General features: G+C 54.9%; 1 protein-coding gene across 1 annotated transcript in view; it reads left to right on the forward strand.

Moving 5' to 3' along the window:
- TTC21A (tetratricopeptide repeat domain 21A) overlaps positions 1 to 13,931 on the forward strand; it is a 36,873-nt gene extending 22,942 nt beyond the window's left edge. The window contains exons 15-29 of the mRNA XM_047873916.1: positions 4,072 to 4,310; positions 5,103 to 5,175; positions 5,275 to 5,385; positions 5,749 to 5,887; positions 6,079 to 6,182; positions 7,407 to 7,595; positions 8,501 to 8,611; positions 9,320 to 9,401; positions 10,209 to 10,359; positions 10,614 to 10,775; positions 10,956 to 11,148; positions 11,232 to 11,456; positions 11,882 to 12,002; positions 12,119 to 12,186; positions 12,290 to 13,931. Coding sequence (XP_047729872.1) covers positions 4,072 to 4,310; positions 5,103 to 5,175; positions 5,275 to 5,385; positions 5,749 to 5,887; positions 6,079 to 6,182; positions 7,407 to 7,595; positions 8,501 to 8,611; positions 9,320 to 9,401; positions 10,209 to 10,359; positions 10,614 to 10,775; positions 10,956 to 11,148; positions 11,232 to 11,456; positions 11,882 to 11,971 — 1,869 coding nt within the window. The 3' untranslated portion in view covers positions 11,972 to 12,002; positions 12,119 to 12,186; positions 12,290 to 13,931. The remainder of the gene's footprint in view (positions 1 to 4,071; positions 4,311 to 5,102; positions 5,176 to 5,274; positions 5,386 to 5,748; positions 5,888 to 6,078; positions 6,183 to 7,406; positions 7,596 to 8,500; positions 8,612 to 9,319; positions 9,402 to 10,208; positions 10,360 to 10,613; positions 10,776 to 10,955; positions 11,149 to 11,231; positions 11,457 to 11,881; positions 12,003 to 12,118; positions 12,187 to 12,289) is intronic.
- The last annotated feature ends 896 nt before the right edge of the window (positions 13,932 to 14,827 follow it).

Below are 14,827 nucleotides of genomic sequence, written 5' to 3' on the forward strand. Positions count from 1 at the left end.
GTCGGCAGAGTTCCAGGACCATCTCTAATCCGCCAGTACGGGGGCATCTGGCTGCCATAGAGAAGGAACAGCTCGCGAGGCCCTTTTCTCCTTAAAGTTAAAAACTGCCTTCTGGGGGGCGCCTGGTTGGCTCAGTCGGTTGGGCCTCTGACCTCCGCTCAGGTCGTGATCTCACAGTTCGTGAGTTCGAGCCCCGTGTAGGGCTCTGTGCTGACGGCTCAGATTCTGTGTCTCCCTCTCTCTCTCCCCTCCCCCCATGCACGCTCTGTGTCTCTCACTCTCTCTCTCTGTCTCTCAAAAATAAATAAACATTAAAAAAGAAAACCGCATGGGGCGCCTGGGTGGCGCAGTCGGTTAAGCGTCCGACTTCAGCCAGGTCACGATCTCGCGGTCCGTGAGTTCGAGCCCCGCGTCAGGCTCTGGGCTGATGGCTCGGAGCCTGGAGCCTGTTTCTGATTCTGTGTCTCCCTCTCTCTCTGCCTCTCCCCCGTTCATGCTCTGTCTCTCTCTGTCCCAAAAATAAATAAAAAACGTTGAAAAAAAAATTAAAAAAAAAAAAAAAAAGAAAAGAAAACCGCCTTCTGGGTAGAGGTGGGGATGTGGAAGCCTGTTTGTTGTCCTTTCCTCCTTTAAATCTGCCCAAAGGAGCACAGGAATTAAAAGTAGAGAAGGAATCTCCACCTAGAGCAAACCTAGGGAACGGCCACATCCCAGCACAGTCGATTCAGTCAGTCGATTCAGCTATTGATTGAGGGCCAGCTAGCTGCCAGGCACCATCTGGCAGCTGGGGATAGAGGAGAGAAGCTAGCAAGGTCCTTTTGGAACTTACCATCGGTGGGCGAGAGAGAAAGCAGGGTGCAGTGAGGCGGGGCCCGAGGTTCCTGCCTTTGCTTGAAACCTTCTGAACTGGAGATGTGCTCAAGCGGGGAGAAGCAGGGGCATTCCTAGAGGGACTCGGGTCCAGCCCGTGGAAGGGCAGGGCCACTGAGCAAGAACTCCCTGCTCAGATGCCTCCTTGCTTCTCTCTGTCCGGGCTCCTTTCTAGGAGACGTGGCCCGAGGAAAGTAAGGAGGGAAATAACCTGAAAAAGAGTTCTGCAGCGTGCTTTGCTAAGATGACAGGTCTGCAGACTGGGGCCTTCACAGTGAGCCAGGGGTTCTGTCCTGACCCCAGCTTCTCATTAAGCCCACCCCCAAAAGGAAGACCCACAGAAAGCTCAGGGCAAATGTGAGCCTAGGGCAGCTGTGCTAGACCCTGTCCGTCCCCAGCCTAGTTCTCCTGGGCAAAGGGCCAGGTTAGGGGGGACCGGTCCCATTTGAGGAAGGGGTCCAATATGGTGATTACAGGGAAGGACAGAGGTGAGGGAGGGAGGAGAAGAAGGGAAGGAAAGAAGAAAGGGTGGGAGGGAAGGAAGGAAAGGAGGAAAGAGGGGAGAGGAAACAAAATCACAAGCAAAAGACAAGTGAAGATTACACTTGGGGAGAAAGAGTTCTATAAAAAATGGAAGAGGTACTTTTTTAAAAAGTTTATTTATTTTGAAAGAGAGCATGTGATCGCTTCTTGGCCTTTTGGCTAAGATCAAGTGTGAAAGAGAGCATGTGAGCAGGGGACGGGTGGAGAGAGAGGAAGAGAGAGGGAGAGAGAGAGAACCCCAAGCAGGCTCCACACTGCCAGCACTGAGCCCAACATGGGGTTCGAACTCACCAACCCTGAGATCATGACCTGAGCTGAAATCAAGAGTCGGACCCTCAACCAGCTGAGCCACCCAGGCATCCCTAAGAAGAAATACTTCTAAGAGAACTTGTCTACATTCGATGAAAATGGAAACATGGAACCTTGTAAAACCAGCTCAAAGCAGAGCACCAGAGATCCCCAGAGGTGTTCAGCTGGCAGAATTAAAGCAAGTAAGCATAGAAAACAGTGATGCCATTAGGAAATTATAGTCCCACGAGACAAAACAGAAAGTGGCTGAACCCTTGCTGAAGCTCTCTGATGCAGGAAAGGGGTGAGAAAATCATTGAAGTGATGTGAGGGGTTGACGGGTGAGAAAGAGAGAGACCACAGGTATCCAACCAAGGCAAAATAAACGTTCCTGCAGAAGAGAGAAGAAATGGATCAGGGGAGAGCCCCACGTTGGGTGTGGAAATTACTTTTAAATAAATAAATAAACAAATAAATAAATAAGTAAATAAATATTTAAAAAATCTTAATACTAATATCCTAATGGAGTCATGGGAACCAAGGATTAACGGTCACTGGGGGCGCCCGGGTGGCTCAGTCAGTTGAGCGTCCAACTTCAGCTCAGGTCGTGATCTCACGGTTCGCGAGTTCGAGCCCCACCTCTGGTTCTCTGCTGTCAGCACAGAGCTCACTTCGGATCCCCTGTCCTCCCACTCTCTATACCTCTCCCCATATGCCTCTCTATACCTTTGGGCTTGACCCAAAGCTAGTATAATTGCTAAGTTCTTAAAATAAAAGTTATTAAAATCAAAATAACAATAACATCCTGTGAAAAAATTCAGGGAGAAGGTGGCATTATTATAAGCATGCTAATTGTTTCCACTTTATAGAATGTGGGGAAAAAATGTACACAAGACATTTATTTATTTATTTTTTTTTTAAAGAGTCCTCTTTATTCTAAAGCATCCAGAGGCTTGAATGTGGCAAGGGGTATCCTCAATCAAGAAGTTTTTGGTTTTGTTTTTTTTTTAATTTTTTTTTCAACTTTTTTTTTTTTTTAATTTATTTTTGGGACAGAGAGAGACAGAGCATGAACGGGGGAGGCGCAGAGAGAGAGGGAGACACAGCATCGGAAACAGGCTCCAGGCTCCGAGCCATCAGCCCAGAGCCTGACGCGGGGCTCGAACTCACGGACCGCGAGATCGTGACCTGGCTGAAGTCGGACGCCTAACCGACTGCGCCACCCAGGCGCCCCCACAAGACATTTCTTAATAGAAAGATGACTCTTGGTAGAATTTAAGAGGCGATCTCCACCACATTAATCAAGAGTTAAGAAGAAAGGAAAGGACCACGCAGGTCATAAAGGCAGAAATAAAGCCAAACACAACAGCATGTAAAAATGAAAACAGGCGCCTGGGGGGCTCAGTCGGTTAAGCATCCAACTTCAGCTCAGGTCATGATCTTCCAGTTTGTGAGTTTGAGCCTTGTGTCAGGCTCTGTGCTGACAGCTCGGAGCCTGGAGCCTGCTTGGGATTCTGTGTCTCCCTCTCTCTCTGCCCCTCCCCTGCTCATGCTGTCTCTCTCTCTCTCTCAAAAAATAAATATTTTTTAAAAAATGAAAACAGAAACTTTTCTGTTGCCAGAAAACCCAAGAACGTATCTGTGGTAACAAAATTGTAAATGAAATAAATGTACCTCTTAAATAAAAGAGGCATCAGAGTGGTTTAAACTAGCAACAGAGAGAACCCTTACTCTCTATACTTCAAACACCAAAGGGCCCAGGATGAGAGGAAAAAGATGATACACATATACCAAGCAAACAAAAAGAAAGCAGAGATTGAGGAAGAAATGTCTGGTAAGGCTGAATCCCAGTCCGAAAGTACCAAAATGGGGAAAGAAAGCAACTTCGTTAAAATAACCAAGGGCATGAATATAATGAGGAAATAATTCAAACAGACCGCTAACGTGCCAAATACAATAACATTAAAATACTTTTGACCGAAAGCAAGAAAGCACAAGGAGATGCATCCATCGGTCTCCCGCAAGAAGGAATTGCCGACAGATGTAGAGGTGCTAAGGAACAGTCGAGGGTTTCTGTACCCCCAGCTAGCCGGGCACCTTTCCCCTGCCCCCAGGAAGAGTGGTGGTGGACACTGAAGGGATCTCTCTTCTTTCTGCCACTGGAGCCTCTCTGCAGGTGGATGTGAGCCATCCTCCCCTCGCCTTCTGTGGAGCAAGGCTGCTCCTGGCTGTCTCCATATTTCATTTCTCTCTGGGGGCAGGAGTGGGAAGAGGGATCCCTTTAAGTCGCCTCCAAGAGATTTCAAGTGTTTTCAGGTCACCCGTGGTGGGTGACAGCTAACGGAGGTCTGTTGGGTTCCCATGCTCTAGCATGAGGCCACCAAGGTCATGCAGGACGCCATCAACGAGTTCAGTGGCACACCGGAGGAGATCCGCATCGCCATGGCCAACGTGGACCTGGCCCTGAGCAGTGGGAACGTGGACGTGGCCCTGAGCGTGCTGAGGAACATCACACCCAAGCAGCCCTTCTATGTGGAAGCCAAGGAGAAGATGGCCAACATCTACCTGCAGACCCGCAAAGACATCCGCCTCTACATCGGCTGCTACCGGTAAGCCCCAGGCAGCGCCCTGACCGCCTCCTTCCCGGTGGTGTTTTAGGGAGTGGCTTCTCCAGGTTGTGTTTCCTCAACCTGGGTCTCCAGTCTGCACCGTCCAAGTGTGTTAGATGCAATGCAAGTACAGAATTTCCCACGGGTCCACATTTGAGCGTGATAGCTTAGCCAGGCCGGCTCACTGCCAAGTTCTGAAGATACAGAACTGCATCCATCCTGCTTGGCCTCCCCCGAATGGCCCACATTCTGGTGGGAACCACGGCTATGCACTTTTGCCCTGGCCCCTGACTCTGCCTGTCCTTGAAGAAATGTCCAGCGGCTCGATGTGGCCAAGGTGAGGTGCAGGAGGGTGGAGAGCTAGCTGTCTTTATGATTTGACCTTCCCAGCCCCTCCCTCAAGCAGAACTCTATCTAGGCAATCCAGGTGGGAGGCAGCGCTGGGGGGCAGGGGTGGGGGGAGCCAAAGCCAAGAGCGGTGGGACACTAATAGTGGGGTGGGGTGAGGCGGCCACACCATAGTTTTAGAAAGAGCAGGATGCCTGCTTATGCAGAGGGGCCTAGAGGGTTAGGACTGGAGGCCAGAAGAAAGGGTAGACGTTCTGGCATGGTCCAGATAACAGATAAGCAGAGCTTGGACTAAGGTAGCTAGCACAGCGCCTCGTGCACAGTGGGCTTTCAGTAAGTATTAGGTGAACGAATGAATGAATGAATGGGAAAGAAGAGTTGGAGATGAATTCAGAAACACAAAGAGTGCATAGGTTCAAGCTAAGTCTTTGGTTACTTTTGCAGGGAACTCTGTGAACAACTGCCTGGCCCGCACACCAGCCTGCTACTGGGGGATGCTTTCATGAACATTCAGGAGGTGAGTGAAAGCCTCGTGGCCTTGCCAAGTGGCCCCCCAATCTCACGTCTCCGGTGGGAGAGAAGAGAGACCGAGACCTTTGGACGCTTTCCCCACCAGCCTGAGAAGGCCCTGGAGGCTTATGACGAGGCCTATAGAAAGAACCCACATGATGCATCGCTGGTCAGCAGGATCGGGCAAGCCTATGTGAAGACCCACCAGTACACCAAGGTCAGGCTAGGCTGGGGTGGGGAGAGGTGTGGGCCAGCCCAGCAGGGAAGAGGGGGGTGCATGAGTGGAAGTTTCTGGATGGGAAGGGAGTGGCTGCGTTCCCACCGTAGCTCTCCGTTGAAGTAGGTGGGGGAGGGGGACTGGCTAGGGGAGAATTCAGAAGCTATCCACACACACACACACACACACACACACACACACACACGCCGAGCCTGAGCCCTCTGCCAGCTGGGAGGGCCTTCTCATCACAGGCTTCTGTGTTCTGGAGGGACACACAGGTGTGGTGGCCGCCGAGGAGAACACGGTTTGAGGCACTCAAGGTAGAACCAGAACCCGAGGCCAATATTTCCTGTTTGCCCAAAGGCAATTAATTATTATGAGGCTGCGCAGAAGATCAATGGACAGGACTTTCTGTGCTGTGATCTCGCTGAACTGCTCCTGAAGTTAAAGAAGTTCAACAAAGCAGAAAAAGTTTTGAAACAGTCACTGGGACACGACTTTGGTGAGGCCCCCTTCGAAGTCACTTCCCTAGCCTACTGCCCCCGCCCTGCAGTCTCTTCCTGCGGAATGGGGATGGGCGCTAGCTGGGGTCCTGAGCCCAGTCCCCTACCTCCCCCATCCCTGGCTTCCCAGGCACCAGAGAACACTGATTTGAGTTTCTACTCAAATCAGAGTAGTTTCTACTCTTTGCAGCCAAAGACCTCCCATCCACGATGAACAATGTCAAGTGCTTGCTTTTGCTGGCAAAGGTTTACAAGAGTCATAAAAAAGAAGACGTGATGGGAACTCTGAACAAGGTAATCGACATTAGACAATAGACTCAAGCTCTTTATTGGCCATTTCCTGGTGGGAGCTATAAAAGGAAGGATAGGACTGCAGGTCTGGAAGGCTCCAGGGCTGGCACTCAAAAGAGGACCTGGGTCACACCTCTGACCTCGGCCTTCCATTTATTCCCCGACCTGTGCTCTTTGTTGATGGTGCCCCGGAGTGCCCCAAGCCCGGCTGGGCTGGGTCGGAGAAAGCAGGGAGTCGGCAGGGATGCCCGTGGGATAATAATGGACAATGCGAGCGGCTCCCGGGCACTGAATGCTCTATGGTGGGTTCTGTACTGGGCTTTTTGCTTTCTTATTAATTCTCACAGTAGCCCTTTGAGATACGCACTGTGACATTCCTATTTCACAGATATGGCTCCAAGAGGTTAAGAAATGTGCCCAAAGTCAGACTGCCAGTAAATGGGGGAGCTGACATTTGAACCGGGTCTGGCCTGTCCCAACCTAAGCTCTTTTCTCCCCTGGGCTGCCCCAGTGGGACAGTTCCTGGCCGTTCCTATTCCACCTCCCTCGCTCTTTCTCCGCAAGGGTGTGGCTGGCTTCTTGTTCCTGAGATGCCTTCTGCACTTGTACCAGGAAAGCCCACTCTGATGGCTTGAGACGATTTATTCCCTTGTTTCCCGCTGGATTCCCACTCCCGTTTGGCCCTTAGAAAGCCGAGTGCTGATTTGTGCCCACTTCCCAAGACTTAACGCCGGCATCACCAATTCTTCTTGTCCCGATGCTCCCTGGTAACTCACTTGATCATTTTATGTTGTGGATATTTGTGGAGGCTGCCCCCAAGTTCCCAGCAGGGCGACGTTCAGAGCAAATGCATCCATCAAAACGCAGCCTGCCCTGCGCACCTACTGTGTGCTTCTTCTAGCCCGTAGGAGGGCCAGAGCAAATTAGACACGGTAAGTATCAAGGCGTGATGGAAACAGGTAAACAAGTACAGGCACAACAGAGTGTTTTGTTTGAGTGCCTTTGCTTCCGATCTTGCCCCAGGGGCAGAGCCAGCTTGCCTCCTGAGTACTCAGCCAGGGGCCTTGCGTGCCCAGAGTGACCCAGATTTGCTCAAGGGCACTTGAGATGCCCTTTCTGATAATCTGCTGACACAGAAACGAGAGTAGGGATTCTTTCTGTGAATTGGCCTGAGGTCTAGCACATCGGGCCCCGGGATTCTGATCCCGAGTTTACTGGTTTCCCAAGGCCATGGACCTCCAGTCTCAGATCCTGAAGCGTGTTGCACTGGAGCAACCGGAAATGATCCCCTCCCAGAAACAACTGGCAGCCTCCATCTGTGTCCAGTTTGGGGAGCACCACCTGGCAGAGAAGGAGTTTGCCAAGGCAGTACGGTCTTACAAGGATGCCCTCTTCTACTCGCCTGATGACAATAAGGTGGGGTCCTCAAAGCCAGAGGCTGCTCCTTCTCTTGGGCCCTGCTGCCTTGCGGAGTCCCCTGACTAGGGGCAGAGGCCGGGTCCTTCCCTGTGCCTCCCTGAGGAGCTGCAGGTCAAGGGGCCCGGGACCCCTGGTGTGCGGAGCCTGCTCTGGCTGACCCCAGGGCCCTCAGCCATCAGCCCTTGGACCAAGACTGGGAGGCATCACTTCGGACAGCTCCTTGTGCGGGGTAGAGCGGGGAAGATGCTCCCAAAAGTCATGTTAGTCTGGCATTTTCAGGTCCCCCTTGGAGGCGGGGGCACAGTGACAGCCGTGGCTGCCAGGGGTCTTTGGGCACGAAGCCAGGCTAAGCTTCCAAGGAGGTTTAGAGTCGTGAGGGGGGCGTGGCCCAGATGAGGCAGTGGTGGCTGGAGTCCACACTAGGAGAACCGCTTAGGAGAAGAGCTTAGTGACAGCCATTCATTCGTTCAACACGCACTCATTTAAGAGACGTATCATACGCGCCAGGCACGGTGCTAGGCCCGGGGGGCCGCGGGGGGCAAGACAGGGTCCCTGCCCACAGACTGCCTCAGGCAGAGGGACAGATGAGCACATTTTTAGTTCCATTGCCTGCATGTGGGTCTGCACACTGCGGGAACTCAGAAGACGGGTGCCTGGCCCAGAGGCTACCACAGAGGGCTGCCCAGAGGGGGCTAGGTCCAAGCCAAAGGAGGAGGACGAGTTGCCCAGGCCCCCAGTTTCAGAGGTTGGTTGGTAAAACACGTGGTATGATTGGGGGAGAAGGGGGAGCCGGGGACATATGTTGAAGGCGGAATGAATAAAAATGGACTAGGCGAGAGTGAGACACCAGCCCGAGTTTTCCCATGATGCTCCCTGGTTGCTCACATCCGGCCTCGTCCCAGGTGTTGCTGGAGCTGGCCCGCCTCTACCTGCTGCAGGGCCACCTGGACTTGTGTGAGCAGCACTGTGCCGATCTCCTGCAGACGGAGAAGAGCCACGAGATGGCCTCAGTGGTATGGGGTCACAGGACCTCCCCCCCCCCCCCCGCCCTCCCCAGGGTCCCCGCCACCGCACGAGGGCTGCTTCCCGGCCCCATAACTCCGACGCTTGGCTGACCCACCCCCAGGGGCCACCAGGCAGAGGGGACAGAGCACTGGGCCTGATGCCCTTCACGTGGTAGGGGTGGGCCGGCAGGCAGCCGGGGCAACATCAGCCTCCCGGGGCCAATCCAAGGGGAGGCGGGGAGGCTGATGGGCTCCAGGGGAAACCACACCCACAGTGGGTGAAGGCAAGGGTGGACAGGTTCCTGGGTTTAAAGAAATACGTGGGAAAAGGCCTCTCCAGTCTGACTTCTCTCCCTGACACCCAGACCACCGCCAGGGCCGCCCACAGGAGTGGGGAGTCCTCATTCCGCCTCCACTGCCTGCAGCTGGCAGTTCTCGGACACGGGTGGAGGGTCCGGCTCTGCTGGCTGTCAAAGGGACCCACTGGTGTCTACCCCTGGGCTTACCTTCCCACCTGTGACCTCACCCCCACACTCCTCCCACCCCAAGCAGGCCCTGTCTTCTGGGCCCCTCATGTGGCCGCTCCTCCCAGGGCCCAGAGAGGCGACCTTGGACGTCCTTGTCCACCTTCTCTGCTTACCCCCACGCCCACCCAGCCTCCCCACCACAGCCAGGCGAACTGTCAGGAGTCCCGGAGCATTGTGTGTTTTCTGACAGATGATGGCTGACCTGATGTTTCGAAAACAGAAATATGAAGCTGCCGTCAATCTCTACCACCAAGTCCTGGAGAAAGCACCAGGTAACGAACTGCCCACATCAAGACTGCCCACTGAGATGGCCTGCGTCAGTTCCCACCAAGCAAGGGCTGCTCTTCCCTGCAAGGGTGGGCCACCTCCCCTCCTTCCTGACTGGGCAGAGGAAGCCCCTTCCTCTCTGATTGTTCCCAGAGAGACAGGAAACTGATAAAGCACCAGTGGAAGGTGCTGGCCCTTCCCGAGTCCGAGGGGCCAGTTCCCGGTCTCAGGCAGGGCAGTGCTTGGCCCCGGACCCAGGACAGCCTGTCTCCAAATCACGGCCACTGGACTGGACACAGCCCCCTTCTGAAGTGACAGCCACCTGGAGGTGGCTAGAAACTCTCCCTGTTAGGTAGCTACGTTCCCGCCACACCTGAGGCTCAGACGACAGCCCCCGCGGGCCCACAGCCCACCCTGCCCCGAGGCCCAGCAGACTGCGGCCCTTAGGAGCGAGGGGTCCTGGAGCCAGACCGCCTGCGTCTAACTCACGGTCTTCCACGTACCAGCTGTGTGACTTTTGGCCGAAAACTTTTGTGTCTCAGTGGAAAGGGAAAAATAGCTACCTCGGTGTGTGTAGGTAAAGCCCTTAATGCTTAACGTACTGTGTAAGCTCTAGCTGCTACTTTTCAGTGTGATGATTATCCTTTGCTCAGCTTTGGAGACCAGGGGAGACACTGAAGCTGCTGGGAGGTCCCCGCTCAGCCCAAATAGGCAGTGTCTGCTGGGCCCCTCACTTCTCCATGCCAGGCCACAGCGCCCAATCGGCCTTGGCCGTTGGTTTTCACAGCCTGGCGTCTTCTCTCCTATTGTAGACAACTTTCTGGCATGGAATAAACTAATTGACCTGCTATGGAGAAGCGGCAGACTTGAGGATGCCCCTGTCTTCTTTGAGTTGGTCAAGAGGATGTCCAGCCGTGTTCCTTTGGAGCCAGGTTTCAACTACTGCAGAGGCATCTACTGCTGGTGAGCTGGGGAGTGGGGTGTCTTTGTCTTCGGGGCAGTTCCCTGCAGGGGGCCCTTCCTGGCAGGCAAGCTGGGCTTCCGCTCAGCACTGGGGAAGCAGAAATTGGACTGACTTGCGGGGCAGGCGTTTGGGAGACCAGCCACCCAGCCCCGCTCCGTGCAGACTCCGGGAGTGGCGCCCGTGTGTCCCTGCACTCCCCGGACCTCAGTTTCCCTCTCCGGTTCTTGGTATCTGTGTCTCATTTCCACTACAGGCGCATAGGGCAGCCCAACAAAGCGCTGAAGTTCCTAAACAAGGCGCGCAAGGACAGCACTTGGGGCCAGAGTGCCACCTACTACATGGTGCAGATCTGCCTGAACCCGGACAACGAGGTCGTGGGCGGAGAGGTTTTCAAGAACCTGGTGGCGGAGAGCAAGTAGGGGCCCGGCTGACCTCGGGGCGTGGGGAGGGGGGGGTGGGAGGCGAGGTGCAGGGGCCGGGCCCCTGGGAAAAGCAGGGAGAGCCACGTGGCGGGGTAGAGACCACGTGAGGGCCCGTGGGCCGTGGGCCCGCAGGCGGCCTGCCAGCCTGCCACTCTCGCGTCGGATGCCCGCAGCTCCACCGACAGGAAGGCCCTCGAGCAGCACGCCGTGCGCACCGCCGAGAAGCTGCTGCGCGATTTCTACCCGCGCTCGGACTGGGGCCAGACCCAGCTGCGGCTGCTGCAGGGCCTCTGCCTGCTGGCCACCAGGGACAAGGCCAACGTGGAGGCGGCGCTGGGCACCTTCATCGCGATGGCACAGGCCGAGGTGGGCCGGCTCGCTGGGTGGGCCGCGGGGGGCCGGGCTGGGGGGGCCCAGCGCGCCGACGCCCGCTTCCCACCCGTGTGCAGAAGGACAGCGTCCCCGCCCTGCTGGCCATGGCGCAGGCCCACGCGCTGCTGAAGCAGGTCCCCAAGGCACGCACGCAGCTGAAGCGTCTGGCCAAGGCCCCGTGGACGCCGGACGAGGCCGAGGACCTGGAGAAGAGCTGGCTCCTACTGGCTGACGTTTACTGCCAGGGCGGCAAGTTCGACCTGGCCTCGGAGCTGCTGCGGCGCTGCGTGCAATATAACAAGGCAGGGCGGGCGCGCTGCCGTCGGGGAAGCGGGGACGCCCCGTCCAGGCGGCCGGGAGGGGCGCGCGGGGCGTGGGGGCAGAGGAGATGCAAGGGCCGGGGCGAAGCGAGAGGAGGCGCGCAGAGTCGGGGAGCCCGGGAGAGGGGAATGCGGGATGGTGAAGAGAGATGGGAAGCGTTCATGAGGTCCAGGGGCCTGCAGGTCAGCGCAGAGCGCTGTGGAGAAAGGGGCCGTGCAAGCATAGGGGTATCCTAGAAGGGGCGCACAGGTGACCCCTCCCCAGCAAAGGTGGGGGGTGCTGCTGGAGTCGGTGAGAGGTCAGCGTTAATGCGGCTCCCCACCCTCCCTTGCCCCGCCCCCCCGTGTCCCCTCCCCCCACCGCTGGTTCCACCCTGTGCTGGGATCGGGTATGGCTTTCCCTGCAGTCCTGCTTCAGGGCCTATGAGTACATGGGCTTCCTCACGGAGAAGGAGCAGGCCTACAAAGACGCAGCCGCCAACTACGAGCTGGCCTAGAAGTACAGTCATCACGCCAGCCCGGCCGTGGGTAAGGCCACCAGCCAGGGCCCATGTGGGTGAGGAGGAAGCTGGGCAGGAGGACCACCACCCTGGCTCTTGGGTGGTCAGGGTGCCACCGTGTGTGTTTCCTCTGCCCCTGGACAGGCTTCAAACTCGCTTTCAACTACTTGAAGGATAAGAGATTCGTGGAGGCCGTTGAAGTCTGTCACACGGTAAGCCACCATCAGCGGCTGGGAGGCACCAGGAGGAGGGGCGAGGGGGCTTGGTGGCAGGGCCCTGCCTGATGCCGCACACCCTTTCTCCCTCTGTTCCCAGGTCCTCGGAGAGCATCCTAACTACCCCCAAATCAGAGAAGAAATTTTGGAAAAGGCCCAAGGGTCTCTGAGGCCCTAGCTGTGGTCAGTGGGAGCCAGGGCGGGGAGAAGCCATCAACCTACAGACATTTCACTTCTACAGAAGTAGAGGTCGGAAGTGGGTCAGTGAGACGAGATTCGAAAATGACGTATTCTCCCCGTGTCTGTATGGTGTGCGGTTTCTTTGGATGGTGCCTCGTCTGATCTAAGGGGCATCCGAAAGCTTTGTGTTTTTCAGGCACAAGAAGCAGTTTTGCTCAGAGGAAAAAAGGGCATCAACCAAGCTAGTTTATGCCGGGCTCATTGGGCACCTTCTGTTGGGCTCCGTTTTTATTCCAGACTCTGTGAGGGAGCAAAGAGGTGATTTTTTAAAAAATCCCCACAGCGATTTTAATATGGTTAGGTCAGTGCCTCCCCTCTCCCGTCTGGTCCCCAGAGCCCTCGAGCTCAAGAAGTGACTGCTCGCCCCTGTCCTGCTGCCCGCACACCCTTCCCGGCAGTGGCACAGATAGGAGAGCCGGCTCAGAAGGCCCCGTAGCTGAGGTTCTGTGCGAGGGACGCCATCGTCCTGCAGGTTCTGAGGCTCATTGGCTCACTCTGTCCATACATTCTGATTCCTCATCAAGTCCTTGGCTGGCCTCGGCTGGTCCTCTCTGGTTTGGGACAAACGTGATTCCCCATGCCTGGTACGGGGAAATACAGCCCAGGAAAAAATAGTTCTCACTTAAGATTTTGTAAAAGACACTGACCAACAAACTTAATCCTCCAGAAACCCGTTCGCCACCTCTGGGGACAAAAGCAGTGTCTTTAGTTGGATGACTTGTATTACTTGTACCTGGCAAGAGGGTGACAGCGGTCACTTTTGGCTGGAGCTCCCAACACCTCTCTTCTGTGTTTCATGACGGCAAGAATGGGCCAGTCAGGCCTCAGGGGAAGGACCTCTGAACTGGAAGCCCGGAGTGTGACCTTCCCAAGAGTTTCTACTCTTTGGGCCTCCGTGTTCCCCTCCGTGGCAGGAAATTAGACTAGATCTGTGTTCCCAAACCATGATACAAATCCCTGCTAGTGATATACAGCAGACAGCTGAAGTTGAATAACTATGTGTTAAAACATCATTCCTCTATATTATATATTCTCTATTAGAGAAAAACAGCACGATGAACTGGTGAACTCATGAGTGCTGTTACAATGGTTCTAACTTTTAAGCACATGGATACAATTGATGTAAAGTGAAATACGCACTTAGCGTGAGTGCGAGGACGCAGCTGTGGTACAGTTTTTATGAGTTGTCGTCCAGTGACTACAGCTTGGAAACTGAACCGGTAGGGGTCCCTTGTAGAACAGACAGTTATCCTTCGTGACAGCAGAACCTTGTTTCTATAACATCCTGCTGATCGGGTGCACGGCCTCTTGGTCTGAGTCAATGACCTGGAACGCTTTCCCCAGGTTACTTAGCATCCTTCCTTTGGGAAACCAGTCCCTTTTCCTGGCATCTGCGTTACAATCCGGTTTCTTGGGGGTGGGTTGTTGAGAGACAGGTTTGCCCGTCTGGAGAATGATGCTGTCATGGATTGTATATTAATCACATTTTTGTTGCTGTAAAACCTAAGTTGTCTTCATTTATCTAAAAAAAGAAAGAAAGAAAGAAAGAAAGAAAGAAAAGAAGAGAAAGCCAGGAAGTGATCCTGTTGCCCTAGAGGGGAGGTGGGCAGGTCCAGTCCAGCCATGGGCCGTATCCATGGGGCAGGAACCTGTGGGGGTTCCAGCCAGGGACGGGGTGGGGCTGCAGGAACCTGCCACCTGGACCCCCAGGCTCGTCAGAGCAGGGCCTCAGAGCCCTTGGAGAGACCCAGATTTTGAAGCATCCATGCTGACACAATCTCTGCAAAAGGGCTCCCAGGGACCAGTGAGAGGGGAGGCAGCATCGCTGACCGTATGGGGATACTCCACCCCAAGGAGCCTAAGTCCTGGCTGTCCCTGGCTAAGCTGGTTACAGGAACAGGCTGCGCACCACGGGCCAGGCTCCAAGCTCTGGGTCCTCTCACGGCCACTGACAATATGGCCACACGGTCACATCCATGCATGTCCAGAGGCAAGAGACAGATACCCAAAGAGTGACAGAACTGGCAAAAAAAAAAAAAAAAGAGAGAGAGAGAGGGGATAAAACATAGAGGCAGCAATACGAAAACAGAACGGAAGTCACAAACATGCACACAAGGCTTGCACCCCTCCTGGCACTCTCCTAAGTGCTGTGTGTGCGTGAACTGAAAAAGCTTTTATGAGGCAAGTAGTGTTATTTGCACAGCACTGGGGACAGCAAGACACTGCAGTCGTAGAAAGGAAGTGATTTGCATAGGTCACCTTGCCAGGTAGTAGCAGAACTGGGATGTGAACCTGGCACTCAGGGTCCATGCTCTTACCCCGTAAGCCACAGAGATGAAATAAAGGGGAGCCCAGCCCGGGCCGAAAGGCAGACAATTAGAGCGAGAAAAGGGAGACC

This window comes from Prionailurus viverrinus, chromosome C2 (assembly GCF_022837055.1).
Source record: "Prionailurus viverrinus isolate Anna chromosome C2, UM_Priviv_1.0, whole genome shotgun sequence".
NCBI classification, from domain to species: Eukaryota; Metazoa; Chordata; class Mammalia; order Carnivora; family Felidae; genus Prionailurus; species Prionailurus viverrinus.